This window comes from Vipera ursinii (genome assembly GCF_947247035.1).
Source record: "Vipera ursinii genome assembly, chromosome: 1".
Classification (NCBI taxonomy): Eukaryota; Metazoa; Chordata; class Lepidosauria; order Squamata; family Viperidae; genus Vipera; species Vipera ursinii.
This window is the reverse complement of record NC_139512.1, coordinates 107,356,787-107,374,846: the sequence shown is the minus strand read 5'-3', so window position 1 is coordinate 107,374,846 and position 18,060 is coordinate 107,356,787. Positions and strand designations below refer to the sequence as shown.

At 40.4% G+C, this 18,060-nt stretch overlaps 1 protein-coding gene across 1 annotated transcript in view; it reads left to right on the top strand.

Annotated features, from left to right (window-relative positions):
- Positions 1 to 18,060, top strand: part of LOC310647397 (mucin-5B-like) — a 62,453-nt gene that overhangs the window by 24,068 nt on the left and 20,325 nt on the right. Inside the window, exons 21-31 of the mRNA XM_083374630.1 lie at positions 1,499 to 1,637; positions 1,736 to 1,849; positions 2,835 to 3,014; positions 3,142 to 3,381; positions 4,154 to 4,310; positions 4,763 to 4,891; positions 5,960 to 6,104; positions 11,009 to 11,055; positions 11,139 to 11,324; positions 12,922 to 16,932; positions 17,440 to 17,523. Of these exons, the coding sequence (XP_083230756.1) occupies positions 1,499 to 1,637; positions 1,736 to 1,849; positions 2,835 to 3,014; positions 3,142 to 3,381; positions 4,154 to 4,310; positions 4,763 to 4,891; positions 5,960 to 6,104; positions 11,009 to 11,055; positions 11,139 to 11,324; positions 12,922 to 16,932; positions 17,440 to 17,523 (5,432 nt within the window). The remainder of the gene's footprint in view (positions 1 to 1,498; positions 1,638 to 1,735; positions 1,850 to 2,834; positions 3,015 to 3,141; positions 3,382 to 4,153; positions 4,311 to 4,762; positions 4,892 to 5,959; positions 6,105 to 11,008; positions 11,056 to 11,138; positions 11,325 to 12,921; positions 16,933 to 17,439; positions 17,524 to 18,060) is intronic.

The following is an 18,060-nucleotide window of genomic DNA, read 5'->3' as shown; positions in this document are numbered from 1 at the left end:
GACTTTGGAGGTCTTCTAGTCCAACCTCCTATACTGGTTTTTTTCTGTTTTCTGTTTTAGTTTTAGTTTCATTTTAGATTTGATTTTTAATGGGATTTTTAATTTGATTTTAAAGGGGATTACTGAAATCAGGTTTTAAACTTTTTTAAAAAAAAAAATCCCTGTATTTGCTATTGGTTACAACTTTTTGTTGTTTGTAATCTAGTTGTAAGGGCCAGGAAAAGTGGAGCTATGATTATTCATAGCTGAAGTTGCCAAAATACTTATGATGTTAAACTTAGTTAGGGGATACCTAGATACAAATCCACCTTCAGCTATGAAAGCTCACAAGGTCACTTTGCTGCAGGCATTCCATTTCAATCTAACTTGTTTCACAAGGTTATTGTGCACTGTATACTGCTTTGAAAAGGCAGGCTATGGAAGGAAGGAAGGAAGGAAGGAAGGAAGGAAGGAAGGAAGGAAGGAAGGGAGGGAGGGAGGGAGGGAGGGAGGGAGGGAGGGAGGGAGGGAGGGAGGAATTCAATATTTCCCATTTGCACCAGCCCTCATTGAAAAGTACATGGAAATATGCCTTTGGATGTGAAAATATTTTTAATGGATATATATCTTATCTTCTTTATAAGCATATGTGCAAATCAGTTTTCCTTGGGAAAATACCATTCTTGGTATGCCATTTCTTGGGAGGTCTCCAGGATTCCCAACTATTGAGGCAAGAGTTGAAATAGATTTCAGGAGGATATTGAGTTAGAGAAGAATGAGTGTAACTTCATAATCAGTCACTCAGCCACCTTTATTACGGAACACGGACCTTTAAAACAGAATGGGACAATTCCCTGTGGCCACTTCGCCATGGCTATCTCACCACTGGACAATTCACTGCAGGAAAATTTAACAAATACAAACGTTAAATTAATTTCAACAGAACCATGGCTGATAATAATAAAATAAAGTCAATCCGGAAATATAAGAGTTACAATAATTTTAACAAAAACGTGGTCACCAATAATAAAAGTGACTGAATGAAATTAGTAATGCAGCCTTGAATTGTCCCAAGGTGAGTTGTCCCGCAAGAAGCTGGACATGATGAGTTGTCCTAGACTCCCTTCATAAATAACAAGGAAAACTTATTCAAAACAAATCTGAAAATGTACTTCCATTCTTTTTCTATAGTACAGAATAGCAACTTTCAAATATAATTCAATTTTCTTTAATACTTGACATTAAAATGCAATACCTTGCACTTTACTTTTATAGTTTCTTAATTTTTTAATGAAATTATGCCATTTGTAGTACTGTTTCAATTTCTTTTCTTTCCTATCCAATATCCTTGCCTCTTCCCACTTACAATAGTCTATGATTAGTTCGTGAGATAATTATTTAGCTGAACTCTACACAACTAAAACATGCTGCAATACATGAACACTATACATAAAGTTGCTTTTATGGGTGCAAATAGGAGAATTATTCTTGAAATACTTTTTCCCTTTTCTTATTTTAGTATATGTAAGAACAGGATGTGGAAATGTACCATGGAGACATGCCTATCAACATGTGCTGTTTATGGAGATGGACATTATATCACCTTTGATGACAAGCGTTATATTTTCAATGGGCAATGTGAATATACACTCTTGCAGGTATCAAGTATTGCTTTCTTGTTTTCACCGGAGAAACTGTCTGGCTCTAACAAAGAAGGCAATATTTTTTTTTCTAATTCTATCCCCTTCCTTCTTAGGATTATTGTGGCCAGAACAGTTCCACCCAGGGGTCATTCCGAATCATCAGTGAAAATATTCCTTGTGGCACCACTGGCACCACTTGTTCTAAATCTATTAAAGTGTTCTTCAAAGTGAGTAACATTGCTGCAGCATTGATGGTTCTACCATTAACTCCCTGGTCTCCAAAAAAAAATCTTCCAAAATAACTTTTTTTAATTTAAAGATGGAGGCATAGTCTATTCCTTCATGCAACTACTTTGGTTGAGCACATAGAGTATTACTTTTGGGGTATTGATATGGCCATTCCCTCTGTTTCATGCCAAATTGTATTGGAAATGTAGGCAAATAAAGAGAGAAGTGTAAACTGGTTTAATTCTTGTGCAAAATTAAAAACAATATGTTAAACATCCTACTGAACATGTACAATACCTAGAGCTTTCTAGAAATGCCCTTTGCTTTCCAACAGTTTTAAAGACACTGAAGATAAGTTAGAAAACTAGTTATTGCAAATAGGAATACATTTAAGGCACTAGATTAATAGATAGAAGGAATTGCCTTCAGGAACAAGAGGAAGAGCTGCTACAAGACAATGCTCAGATAAAAGAAAACTGTGTCCTGGATAGGACCATAACTTGAGAAAGTGACTCATACAAGACCGACCTTGTTTCCCTGAAGGATGGGAAAAAGTGGATTCAAACTTACACTATTTTGTTTCTGCAACCTTACAATAAAAATAAGTTTAGCCTGCATGAGTTGGCTTTCCTAGTCTGGTCTAGCTCAAACAACTGACACTACTATGCAGTATACAGTATTAATAATAATAATAATAATAATTTTATTTATATACCGCCCTTCTCCCGAAGGACTCAGTATTGCTGTACCAATCACCACAGAAACAATTTCTGTAAATCCCATGCTGTTCATCCCTATTCTATATATTGTTTGTATTAACTGGATGATGAGTCATGCAGATGATATTTATTTAAGGAAATATTCAGCTTTTGTCTACCATATTGGCTAATAAAATTACTCTTGTACAATATTTTTTGATAAATAAATCAAACAGTGGCTTTGGAAAACTGTCATTGTTCCCTATTATTTGTTCAACTCTTCCAGAACTATGAACTGATACTTACCGAAGAGCAGTATAAAGTGGTAAAAAGAGAGAGTGGAGGTCAGATACCATATAGAATTCACCAAATGGGCATCTACCTGATGATTGAGATTCAGAAAGGACTAATTGTCTTATGGGACAAGAGAACAAGCGTATTTATCAAACTCAGTGCAGAATTCAAGGTGAGGTCCTGTTGGAAATGAACTTTAGAGTTGGTGGTATGTGAATTAATTAAACTGGGAAAAATCAAGCATTAAGTGGGCTGCACATTCTCTAGAATTCAATTAATTTGTATGCTTCTCTCTTCAGGGTGAAGTCTGTGGATTGTGTGGGAACTATGATGGAAATGGAATTAATGACTTTACAACTCGGAGTCGGTCTGTAGTAGGTGATGTGTTGGAGTTTGGAAACAGTTGGAAGGTATCACCCACATGTCCTGATGCCAAATGTGTCAAGGATCCTTGCTCCAAGAATCCTTATAGGAAAGCTTGGTCACAGAAGAAGTGCAGCATCATCAATAGCGAAATCTTTGCCGCCTGCCACTCTCAGGTACACCAAACCCTCAGGGCAGATTTTTCACAGGAAAAAAGTCATTATTTCAGGTGACAATCATGCCTATCTGTCTGTCAGCCTGCCTACCTTCCTGCCTGCCTACCTACCTACTTACTGGTTAGCCTGAATTACAATCTTTCATTTAATGATGTTTTGAAGTTATGATTGCCTCAGAAAAAAATTACTTACTTGTTCTGAAAGCTACAACTTGTTGCACCACCCCAGAGGTCCAGTTATCACAATTTGGGCACTTGGCAAGTTGTTCACTTTTATAATGGTTGCAGCATTTTGCAGTCATCTTCCCAACCAGCTTCCATGAAGCAAAGTCAATTGGGGGAGCCAGATTCACTTAATGACCACATGATTCATTTAACAGCCACATCATTTGCTTAAAAAAAACTGGAAAAAATGATAATAAAATTGGGTCGGATCATGTGATGACTCAGTTAATGACCACATCACTTAGCAAATGAATTTTAGTCACCTTTAGTCAATGTTTTGCACAATGTTTTGAGGACCCAGATTGTTGGGGGCAATAAGCTGACTTTGTAATAATGCCGCTTGGGGGGACGAAAGCCCTAATAAGCAGGCATATACATAGAATGAAGGCTATTGCTAAGCACATTTGATTTGTGCTTAGATTGTAAGCCGCCCTGAGTCTTCGGAGAAGGGCGGGATATAAATGGGATTAAAATAATAAAAAAAAATGTTTGAAAGAATTGTCACTAGGAGATCAAAAAGATGTAGCATCTGTTTCATTTCTTCCTAGGTGGAACCGACTAAATACTATGAAGCCTGTGTGACCGATTCCTGTGCTTGTGATACTGGGGGAGACTGTGAATGTTTCTGTACAGCTGTAGCTGCATATGCTAAAGTATGTAGTGATCATGGAGTATGTGTATCATGGAGGACGCCATCAATTTGTCGTGAGTATCACATATAATTGTATGGACAGTGACAATCCAAAGCTGGAAAGTGAAGTATCTACTTGAAGACCATATCATCCCCGAGTGTACGACAATGTTCTTATACCATGCCATATCAAAAATGCAATGAAGGAAACATCTAGATATTTGTGCTCTTATTGATATTTATTACATCAACAACTGACAAACCTGATGCTGGCTCAGGAATTCTGGGAGTTGAAGCCCACAAGTCATAAAGGGGCCATCATTCCCCACCTCTGTGCTAGATAGACAATTATTTCAAAGGTTTGAATCAAGTTAGTGCACCATCTCATCTCATAGCTGAGTGGTTATCTTCCAATCATTAAAAATGCAAATGTTGAAATCTAATTATTTTTATAATGACATAATTGGTAGCATTTGTTCAGGATTGATATATTCGATTCTTAATGGTTGTCATTTGGTTCCCTTAGCCATGTTTTGTGACTATTACAACAATGAAGGTGAATGTGAATGGCACTACAAACCTTGTGGAGCCCCTTGCATGAAGACCTGTAGGAATCCAAGTGGGAGGTGTGCTTATCATTTACCTGGCTTGGAAGGTGAGAAGATGTTTCTTATCATATGTATGCCAATTAGTGCTATATAATATGCTATTTAATAGCTGGCTAATATCTTATATGAGTACAATGATTATTTATAGCATAGTAGGTCAAAGTTATCACTCTGTGAAGAATGTCACCTTGTTTAATATCTATTACATTTCTGTCTTTGGCTTCAAATAATTTGTGGTTGATCTTTCTAAGACCCTCCCAAGGCATGGAACTAAAAATCAACCATCAGATTTAGTGATTCATCTACTTTAATATTTGTGAGTTTGAACTGGATGGGTGTACAGAGCTGAATAGAGTGTTCACCTTTTCTTTCTGCATCTTTATTTTCAATATCGATTTTCTTCTACCCCAAGTTGCAGATTGAGAGGATTGATAACAAGGCAAGACACCGCTATTTCATCCATCTTTTTAATTCTCAGTAATGATCAGGAATACTGGGGAATGTTGAAGAGGAGAATTTCGGAAGGGGAATTGCCCCCCCCCCAAAAAGCAAAAGGAGACCTCCATATATCATTTGGAAGAATTTGATCATTAAACTAATCAAAGCTATAAAATACATATACCAGAGAAATCAATGAGTGGGAGGACAAATTCTAAACTGGAACTGTTGTGGAGAGCCAAAACAATAGGGCTATGAAGGTGTGTGCACACGCACACACGAATATGCAAATTGGGGAAAAAAACAATAGCAATAGTCTTCAAAGTAAAAGCAATGCAGTTATATTGCATGCATGGCATACACTTATTTACATTTGATTTCTAATTTCCAATTGACCTCATGCAGGCCAGACAGAGAAAGCTAAAAGGCCAGATGTGGACCAGGGACCATAAAATGCCCAGGTCTATATTAAGCAATATTATTCAGTTTACCTTTTACAACAGTCTAGCAATTTTAAGGTACTAGAACTTATTAAAAGGCTAATTTGTGGAATCTTGGTTTTAGAATTGATCCAAAGCAGCTTAAACGCTGCTGATTGTAAATCATTAGCTTTGTCTGAATTCAATATCATCCAAGTAATTGTGGGGGGCTTTCCCTTATCCTTTTCCTCCTCTTAGGCTGCTATCCACATTGCCCAGGAGATAAGCCTTATTTCAGCGAGGATGAGATGAAATGTGTTAGCATTTGTGGCTGTTATGATAATAAGGGTAACTATCATCGGTTAGGAGAAACCTTTACTACTGGAGAGATATGTCAGTCATGGTGAGTAATAATACAAGCCTTGGTACAATAGGTATATTCAGAATACATGTTGCAATGACTCCAAAATAACCCTGTTCATTTTCATATACTTACAATGATGTATTAATTCCTTGTATGATTGATTGACTATGTGCTATCAAGGCATTGTTGATCCTTAGTGACCACAAAGATAGATTTTTTTTCAATGATAATGCATCCCTAACCTGGACTTTCAAATCTTCCATTGCTGTACCCATTGCTATTGTAACTGAATCCATCCAACTTGCTGCTGGTTATTTTCTTTTTAGAGAAATCTAATTGGTAGAAACAAAAGCTTCAGTTTAATTTTAGACACACAATAAAGCAAGAAATGTGTGTATGTGTGTGTTATTATATATCAGTGATGGCGAACCTTTTAGAGACCGAGTGTCCAAACTGCAACGCCAAACGCACTTATGTATTGGGTGCCAGGCCCATTGGGTGGGTGTGGCCAATTGGGTGGGCAAGGCTACAGTAGTTATGGCAGACTGGATGGGCGTGGCCAGGCTGGGCATGGCCACCTTGATGCTGCTTGTGGGGAGGGATGCCTGTGGGAGCCAGGCAGGGTTGGGGGAGATCCAGGGGGTCTCTGGTGGGTGGGACAGTGGGCAGGAGGCTCATCCTGTGGGGTGAAGTGAGGCGAGGCAGGGAGTAGTGCAGGGGTGCCATTAGGGCAAGGCAAGGCGAAGCAGGGGCCAGGGCGGCTACTTCCTGATACCATCGGCCCCCGCACACAGTAAGCACATAGGGGCCAACTGTGTCCATCAGCAGCCACAGTCTGCTGTCCCCTCGGTTTTGGCGTGACATGGCTGTTTGCTGCCTCATGCCTCACACCCAATGCAGCTGCCATGAGGCCACGGAACAAGCCAGATGGAGGTAAGGAACCAGTATACAGGTTTCTTCCTGACACCCAACTTGTTCCGTGGCCTCATGGCCATTGGGCAGAAAGTGCAAACAGCCAGTATCAGCACAATCTGGTTGATTGCCTCCGGCCACAGCAACTTGCCGCCTTGTGCATCGCACCCACCTCCATCGCAAATCTTTCCAGAAACTCACTGCAAAGGATGCCCAGCACGAAGGATGCCAGCACCAATCCCAGGAGCCAGAAGGGCACTTCATGGCAGTGGCACTGGGCAGGAGGCGGCAAACAGCCGGTTTTGGTATGACATGGCTGTTTGCCTCTGGCCATGGCCATTTGCCACCTCGTGCATTGCACCCAATGCCCCTGCCATGAGGCCCTGGAACAAGCCAGGTAGAGGTAAGGAACCAGTATACCGGTTTCTTACTACCACCCAGCTTGTTCTGCAGCCTTCTGGCAGTGGCATTGGGCAGGAGGTGGCAAATGGCTGGTTTTGGTGCAATGTGGCTGTTTACCTCTAGCCGTGGCAATTTGCTGCCTCGCGCGTCGCACCCATTGCTGCTGCAATGAGGCTGCAGAACAAGCCGGGGGGAGGTAAGAAACCAGTATACAGGTTTCTTCCTGCCACCCGACTTGTTCCGCAGCCTCATGGCAGCAGCATTGGGCAGGAGGCAGCAAACGGCCAGTTTCAGCATGACCCAGCTGTTTGCCACCTCGCGTATTGCGCCCAATGCTGCTGCAATGTGCCTTGGTCAAAAACAGCCATGGAACAAGTGGGGTAGGTTTCCCCCTCACCCGTCCATTCAGCTACAGCTTTGGTGGCTCTGTAGGCAGAGCTGTGAAGTTATCTTCTCTGTTAGAGAAGAGAACTTCGCAGCTCTGCCTACAGAACTACCAAAGCAGCAGGTGGAGCACCAGAGGCTCGGGGAGGGAGGGCACTGAAGTGGGTGGTCAGGCCATTGGCAAGAGCAACACATCTGAGTGGAAAGCAGCCTCAGAACAAGTGGGGCAGGTAAGGAAAGAAATCCTTGCTCCTCCCAGAAATTGCCTTTCTTTCCTTACCTGACTTTCAACCCCGTGCTGTTACTCCTTTACAATCCGCTGCCACTGCTGTGTGCAAAGAAATAAAGTTTTTTTTGGGGGGGGGAATAATCAATCAATCAATTCCAACTTTGCAATCTGTCACGAGAATCTGGAATTGATTGATTGACCTTTTCCCCCCCAAAAAAAACTTTCTTTGTTTCCTTGCATGCAGCGGCGGCGGTGGATTGTGAAGGAGCTGGTAAGGTTGTTGTTGTTAGCTGCGAAGTCGTGTCTGACTCATCGCGACCCTATGGACAACGTTCCTCCAGGCCTTCCTGTCCTCTACCATCTTCTGGTAAGGAAAGAAAGGCAATTTCTGGGCAGAGCAAGGATTTCTTTCCTTACCTGCCCCACTTGTTTTGAGGCCACTTTCCACTCAAACACGTTGCTCTTGCCAATGGTCCAATCTCCCACTTCAGCACCCTCCCTGAGCCTCTGGTGCTCCAACTGCTGCTTTGGTTGGCCTTCCGGCCCCCACCTCAACATCCTGCCCACTGCTACCCAGCACGGTTGCCCCACAGCTGCAGGGGCTGGCCTGGCATGGGAAGGGCATGCGCCCCACCCTCCTGCCACCATGCAGGGTAAGGTTTCTGTGCCCGCCCCTGCCCAGATGACCTCACCTCCCCCAAGCATTGTTTTATTAACCTGCCTTTCAGCTGCATTCCATTTCTCTGTTCGCTTCTCAGCCTTCACCGCGTGTTTCTGGGACTATCAGTAAAAAAAAAGTTCCATCAGACTTTCTAACTTCTTGAGATCTCGCGAGAAGTTAGAAAGTCTGATGAAACTTTTTTTTTTTATCGATAGACCCAGAAACACGCAGTGAAGGCTGAGAAGCAAGCGGAGAAACGGAATGCAGCTGAAAGGCAGGTTAGTTTAAAAAAATGTTTGGGGAGGCGGGGGTGGGCACGGCAACCTTACCCTGCATGTGTATTGATGTAGGTTGCTCATGGACAGGACTGAAGGCCTAGGACTGGGGCAACAGCGTGCATGCCCAGAGGGCTCTGCGTGCCACCTGTGACACATGTGCCATAGATTCGCCACCACGGTTATATATAATAATATATATAATAATGTTATATATGTTATTATATATATAAGAATTAGTGTTCTAATTCAACATTAGAGGGGTAAATAAGATCCCACTTATTTAATTCTACCATGTATAAGTTAGAATAAACAAACTCAGAAACAAGGAGCCTGAAACTTTCAACTTAAGTCTAAATAACTAAAAGGATTATCCATGGAGTATGATCAAAATAGTCAAGATGGCAACCACAATGGTGCAAGTGAAGCTCTGCTCATTTTGTATATGCAATATACCTAAAACATACCTTAAAAGATAAGATGGTAGCCAATGTAGCGTGTTCAAAGTTTCATCACATTACAATGCTACCACCTTGACTTTTTTGACCATGTCATGTAGACACATGTGGCTAGTACAATTGCAATACACAGGTGTCACCTGCTTGTCTTGCTGAGAAGCAAACATCCATTATTCCATGATGAAGCCCACTGAGGGGAAATGACACCTAGATGTTGCAGTTTGGGTCTATTGGATGGTGTGAGTCTTATCATTTGCAGTGGATGGTTTTGTTTATCTTAATGGTGTCTTTAGTAACTATAATAAAACTGTTTTCTCAAGGCCTGTGGCTTTGAATCTCTACCATCTTTTTGTTCCTTCCAGTGGTCTGGTCAAAGTCTGACACAGCATATTCTTTACTGACAAGAAAGGTTCATGAATTCTTTATATCCATATGTACAATTTTATTAGCCAATATGGTAGACAAAAGCTTATTATTTCCTTAAATAAATATCAAGATATCATCTGCATGACTGATCATCCAGTTAATAAAAACAAGATATAGAATAGGAATGAACATCATGGGAGTTTACATAAATTGTCTCTATGGGGATAGGTACAGCAATGGGGTGTATAGTAGTGTCAGCTCTTCAGGGTAGACCACACTAGGAAATCAATTCACATAGATTAAATCTACTTTTATTAGAAGGATACAAGAAACAAAATACTGTAAACCTGAATCTGCTTTTTCCCTCCCTCCCTCCCTTCATATTCATGAAAATAAGGAGGGTCTTACATGAGTCACTTTCTCAAGTTACAGTCGTATCCAGAACTCAGGTTTCTTTTATCTGAGCATTATCTTTTAGCAGGTCTTCCCCCTGTTTCTTAAAATAATTCCTTCTATATATTAATCTAATGTGTACACACACACACACACACACACACACGTACACATACCCACAGAAAGAGAGGAGGAGAGGAAGGAAGAAATCATACACACTCTACAGTATATTAATATCTATACCATACGTATGCTTAATAATATTTCCTAAAGTAATTTACATAAATTTCAATTCTTCCAAAAATAAATTGTAGTGATTGATGCTTGTTCTTTAAGCTAATAGCTGCATAAAAGTTAAAGGTTTCCCTGACCACTCATCTCTGACTTTAGGACATAGCGCTCATCTCTGTTTCTTGGCCAAGGGAGCTAGCATTGTCCATAGACATTTTCTGTGGTCATGTAGCCAGCATGGCTGTATGCCATAGGCTCACAGAAAGCTGTTACCTTCCCACTGAAGTGGTACCTATTAATCTACTTGCATTTGCATACTTTCAAACTGCTAAGGTGGGCAGGAGCTGGGAGAAGTAATGGGAGCTCACCCCTTCCCATAGCACTCAGGTCTCAAACCTGGGTGCTTTTTAGAGAACCAAAATGCTAAAGTTATTATTATACCCTTTTTTTCAGTTGCTAGAGAACTGTATTTCAGCATAACACTTTCTATAAGATATTCATTGTAAACCAGAGGTATTTAAAAGAATGTTCCTATTTGAGGCATATGCAAGCAAAGCTATTCAGTGGAATTTAGTAGGAAATAAATTGGAACATGTTTTTAATGAATCATATGTCATTGTTGTTTCTTACAGTAAATGTACCAGTGAAGGCATTATTAGCTGCGAATATGATATTAAAGGTAACTTGAAAAGATTTATTAATAGTGCTATAATAGTTTGATACAACTTTGTCTAGCTACACATTCTTATTTTCTAAATGCAGCTTGCTACTGCTACTACGAAGGAAAGAGGTATAACTACAAGCAAGTCATTTACAATACCACGGATGGCTTGGGTTCGTGTATGACTGCAATTTGTGGCGTCAATGGAACAATCAATAGAGAAGTCTACCAATGTGCTGGAACTACCACAAAACCACCATTTGAATTCACAACATCAAGTGGAACAGGTATTTCACTCCATAGTCTGGATTTAACACCAGCTTTTTTGACATTGATCCCTTTCCAATATACTTGCCCAATACATCTAGAAGACATGAGAAACTGGCAAAGACTATAAATGAACTGAAATGGGAATCAGCCCCACTAGATCTACATGAATAACTTCAAAGTGAATACAATCATTAGTTATTTGCAAAACCCTAAAGGCCCCAAATAAACTACACTGCAAGTATCTTGAGAGTAGGAGGAATCTTCTTCCTCCAATGATGGAATACTGAATTTTGCAGAAATTAATCGACTTCTTTCTGTATAGTATGTTCCGACCTCTGGAAACAGAAAGTATCAGGCTGAATGTAAAAAAGAATAGAAATTTGCAGAGAAGACCAAAACCCGTTGAGATTATACCCTTCCATGCAGAGGGAGAAAGAGGTGAACGGTGCTTATATCCTCAATAACACATGTCCCATCCGTTAAGTACAAGAAATCGTGACACTGATCTCATAGTCTGCAGCAGGTAGCCTTCCTGCTGTAGTTCATTTATTATCTATCTGCAAACAAACAATTATTGGTTAATGTCACAATGTGACATTATAGACAGGCTGGGTCAATTCTCACCAGAGACATATTAAATTTGATATTTTGAATGCATTGACTGAAAAAGATTTTCGAATCTTAACAAAATTGATATATTAATTTCTTTCTGTTTATTCATTTTTTTAAAAATAAAAGATGTAAAAAAAATATCACCAGCTATATTTTTAAAAAAAGGAGAAAAGCTAACGATAGAGCAATCCAACAATTGTATACAAAGTTTCTACAGTCTGCTATTTGAATCAGGACAGGACAAGAATAAATGAAAAGAGGAATTTGCATCCACTTCCAATTTCATCAATAATAATAATAATAATAATAATAATAATAATAATAATAATAATAATAATAATATATTTCCCAAAGCAAAGGAAAATATGATTATGAGAACTACAGTACAAGAGTTGCTTGGCTTTATTACATGCCTCTATATCTAAAATAAAAAAAGATATACAGGTAAACTTATGACTTACGAATGTATGCTGCTAAATGAGAAATTGGTTAAGTGAGTTTTGCCCCATTTTAGAACTTTTATCACCACATTTGTTAAGTGAATCACTGCAGTTCTTAAATGAGTAAAATGATTGTTAAGTGATTCTGGTTTCCTCACTGATTTGCTTGTCAAAAGTTTGCAAAAGGGGATCACATGACTCTGGGACACTGCAACCGTCATAAATGTGAGTCAGTTGTCAAGCATTCAAATGTAAATCACGTGACCATGGGGATGCTGCACCAATATTAAGTGTGAAAAATGGTCATAAGTCTCTTTTTTCAGTAATATCATACTGAAAACAGTCACCAAATGAACTGTTATAAGTCGAGGACTACCTGTACATAAAGATATTTGATATTTTCTTTCCTTAAAGTTACAAGCATAACAAAGAGTACTGCTTTTTTAAAAAAAAAAGTATCTACAATTAGATAATAAATTATGCAATAGGCAAAAGAAGTCTGCTCCTCAAAAGGAGGGGTTTTTGATAAACATTATTGAAACAATTATGTTTTCTGTTACAGAATCAACTCCAACAAGAACAACAATGTGTGTGCATAAAGTTTGTAGATGGATGGGTTGGTATGACCTTAGCTATCCATCATATGAAATTACCAATGGAGAGTATGAAACACCAGAAAACATAAGAGCCAAAGGACATAATCTTTGCAAACATCCAGATAAAGTGGAATGCAGAGCAAAAGAACATCCCGATGAAACATTGCATTCTCTCAATCAAAATGTAACATGCACACCAACTGATGGTTTGATCTGCAATAACAAGGATCAGAATCCACCAATTTGCTACAATTTTGAGGTCAGATTCTTCTGCTGCAATTTTGAACCATGTGGTCCATTGACATCAACATCTGCTACTAAGACTACTGCAGGAACAACACCAGTTACTGTTATTGTGACCACTCGTCCTACATCCCAACCTTCTACACTAAGTTCAATTCAGCCCATATCCACATCTTGCCAACCTAAATGCCAATGGACCCAATGGTTTGATGACCACAATCCAAACACAAGCCCTGATGGTGATTTTGAGCGCTTGGAAGACATACGAGCACGTGGACTGGTTTGTGACCATCCCAAAGACATTAAATGCCAGGCAAAGGACTATGCACACACTAGGAATCCTGCCCCTGAGCAGAATTTCCAGTGCAATGTAGAGGTTGGACTAGTGTGCAAACATGAAAAACAGAAAAAGAAACCATATAAATGTGTCAACTACGAGGTGCAATTCCTGTGTTGTGATTATAGCCATTGCCAAACAGTCACAACAGCAGTAACTGCCAAACCTACATCAGCCAAAATGCCTTACACTTCCACAACATCCAGTGCATCCACCCTACCACACACAATATTGACCACCAGGCAAAGCACACCCCTGGTAAGTACAAGTACACCAGTAACAACAGGAAAACAAACAACCACAACCCTTCCTACTCCACCATCAACACAACTAGTCACATCTGGAATTATCTCCACTGCATCAACTGTCACCCAAAGGACCACCTCGTTGTCCACAAATGCAGAAGTAACTACAAGAAAGCAGATAACCACAACTCTTTCTACTCCATTGTCAACTTTTCTGTCCACAACAACAATGCCTATTACTACTACCACTGCAGAGACAATGCCATCTACCCAAACAAAAAGATCACCTCCTTACATACCTCAGTCTAGCACTCCACTTGTTATTGTGACCACTCGTCCTACGTCCCAGCCTTCTACACTAAGTTCAATTCAGCCCACATCCACATCTTGCCAACCAAAATGCCAATGGACCCAATGGTTTGATGACCACAATCCAAACACGAGCCCTGATGGTGATTTTGAGCGCTTGGAAGACATACGAGCACGTGGACTGGTTTGTGACCATCCCAAAGACATTAAATGCCAGGCAAAGGACTACGCACACACTAAGAATCCTGCCCCTGAACAGAATTTCCAGTGCAATGTAGAGGTTGGACTAGTGTGCAAACATGAAAAACAGAAAAAGAAACCATATAAATGTGTCAACTACGAGGTGCAATTCCTGTGCTGTGATTATAGCCATTGCCAAACAGTCACAACAGCAGTAACTGCCAAACCTACATCAGCCAAAATGCCTTACACTTCCACAACATCCAGTGCATCCACCCTACCACAAACAATATTGACCACCAGGCAAAGCACACCCCTGGTAAGCACAAGTACAGCAGTAACAACAGGAAAGCAAACAACCACAACCCTTCCTACTCCACCATCAACACGACTAGTCACATCTGGAATTATCTCCACTGCTCCAACCGTCACCCAAAGGACCACCTCGTTGTCCACAAATGCAGAAGTAACTACAAGAAAGCAGATAACCACAACTCTTTCTACTCCATTGTCAACTCTTCTTTCCACTACAACAATGCCTATTACTACTACCAATGCAGAGACAATGCCATCTACCCAAACAAAAAGATCACCTCCTTACATACCTCAGTCTAGCACTCCACTTGTTATTGTGACCACTCGTCCTACATCCCAGCCTTCTACACTAAGTTCAATTCAGCCCACATCCACATCTTGCCAACCAAAATGCCAATGGACTCAATGGTTTGATGACCACAATCCAAACACGAGCCCTGATGGTGATTTTGAGCGCTTGGAAGACATACGAGCACGTGGACTGGTTTGTGACCATCCCAAAGACATTAAATGCCAGGCAAAGGACTACGCACACACTAAGAATCCTGCCCCTGAACAGAATTTCCAGTGCAATGTAGAGGTTGGACTAGTGTGCAAACATGAAAAACAGAAAAAGAAACCATATAAATGTGTCAACTACGAGGTGCAATTCCTGTGTTGTGATTATAGCCATTGCCAAACAGTCACAACAGCAGTAACTGCCAAACCTACATCAGCCAAAATGCCTTACACTTCCACAACATCCAGTGCATCCACCCTACCACAGACAATACTGACCACCAGGCAAAGCACACCCCTGGTAAGCACAAGTACAGCAGTAACAACAGGAAAGCAAACAACCACAACCCTTCCTACTCCACCATCAACACGACTAGTCACCTCTGGAATTATCTCCACTGCATCGACCACCAGTCCAAGCACACCCCTGATAAGCACAAGTACAGCAGTAACAACAGGAAAGCAAACAACTACAACCATTTCTACTCCATTGTCAACACTTGTCTCGACTACTGCCAGAATAACAACAGGAAAGCAAACAACCACAACCCTTCCTACTCCACCATCAACACGACCAATCACCTCTGGAATTATCTCCACTGCATCGACCACCAGTCCAAGCACACCCCTAGTATCCACAAGTACAGCAGTAACAACAGGAAAGCAAACAACTACTACCATTTCTACTCCATTGTCAACACTTGTCTCAACTACTGCCAGAATAACAACAGGAAAGCAAACAACCACTGCCGTTCCTTCTCCACCATCAACACGACTAGTCACCTCTGGAATTATCTCCACTGCATCGACCATCAGTCCAAGCACACCTCTAGTATCCACAAGTACAGCAGTAACAACAGGAAAGCAAACAACCACAACCCTTCCTACTCCACCATCAACACGACCAATCACCTCTGGAATTATCTCCACTGCATCGACCACCAGTCCAAGCACACCCCTAGTATCCACAAGTACAGCAGTAACAACAGGAAAGCAAACAACTACTACCATTTCTACTCCATTGTCAACACTTGTCTCAACTACTGCCAGAATAACAACAGGAAAGCAAACAACCACTGCCCTTCCCTCTCCACCATCAACACGACTAGTGACCTCTGGAATTATCTCCACTGCATCGACCACCAGTCCAAGCACACCTCTAGTATCCACAAGTACAGCAGTAACAACAGGAAAGCAAACAACTACTACCATTTCTACTCCATTGTCAACACTTGTCTCAACTACTGCCAGAATAACAACAGGAAAGCAAACAACCACTGCCCTTCCCTCTCCACCATCAACACGACTAGTCACCTCTGGAATTACCTCCACTGCATCGACCACCAGTCCAAGCACACCTCTTGTATCCACAAGTACAGCAGTAACAACAGGAAAGCAAACAACCACAACCCTTCCTACTCCACCATCAACACGACCAATCACCTCTGGAATTATCTCCACGGCATCGACCACCAGTCCAAGCACACCCCTAGTAGCCACAAGTACAGCAGTAACAACAGGAAATCAAACAACTACTACCATTTCTACTCCATTGTCAACACTCGTCTCGACCACTGCCAGAATAACAACAGGAAAGCAAACAACCACTACCCTTCCCACTCCACCCTCAACACGACTAGTCACCTCTGGAATTATCTCCACTGCATCGACCACCAGTCCAAGTACACCTCTAGTATCCACAAGTACAGCAGTAACAACAGGAAAGCAAACAACCACAACCCTTCCTACTCCACCATCAACACGACCAGTCACCTCTGGAATTATCTCCACTGCATCGACCATCAGTCCAAGCACACCCCTGGTATCCACAAGTACAGCAGTAACAACTGGTAAGCAAACAACTACAACTCTTTTTATTCCACTGCCAACAGTAACCAAAAAAGCAGTGTATCATGTAATCTCTATTATTATTTTACATGTTCTCAGCAAGATATTTCAATACACATTTATCAAAGTGCTTTCCTGTGGTAGCAAGTTATCTATTTTAATTGGAAATTTCATTCTCCCCCATGTTTTAAGGAAACAACTTCTTCATTCTGGTTCGTTTAATTCATACTACTATATGTGGCCTCCACCTGGATGTTTTCTGACAGTATTTCAGTAAATATAGTTCTGAGATAGTCAGTGGTGAATCATTCTCCTAAGCATAATGCTGTGGTCCTGAATGTAGTTGCAGAATTTTTGAGTTAACTGTGATTTTTGTAGGGGTAGGGAGTTTTTTCTTGCCATAATTTATGAAGAACAGTATTAAAGTTTGGTAGTACAATTCCAGTTGGTATCAATCTCATATCATTTGGTTATTTCTATGTTATATTTTGTGTCTTTCTCAATATAAGGCTCCACACTAGCAACTACTTTAAGCAGAGTAACTCCATGTTTCTGCCATGTATCCGGAACTCCTGATTCTTTATTTTCTCCTGGTGAGTTTCATTCAAAAATTCCTTTGACTGTACATGTAATTGGAGCTCATCCTTCCACATAAGTACTCTATAGTTTCTGACTATTTAATCTGGGGGTGCTAGTGAAAATGTTTTCATTTATTCAGGCATTTAACTTTTTTTTCCATGATGAATCGGAAAGCATCAGTTCCTAGTCTGAATGTTTTATTTAAGGATATTGATCCTTAGAAACTTACCATACTTCAGTCATTCCTTTTACGGGGAGAGCAACATATACTTTGCCACTCTGCTCCCAAGCACTTGAATTATGAGTCCAGTGCCTTTCCGGGTTCCTTGGGTTTGAGATGGACAAGAGTTTAAACTCTGTTTTCAGACATTTTTCTTATTCTACCAGTTTGTATAATTTTTGTGAACATTTTTCTTAACATGTGCATTTTGATGTGTATTTTTCCTAGAGACTGCATTGTTTTATATCCTGATGAGGAACCTACCTTTTGTCTTAATAATTAATATTATTAATAATATTAAGTATTAATAATTTTGCTTAATATTTTAAAA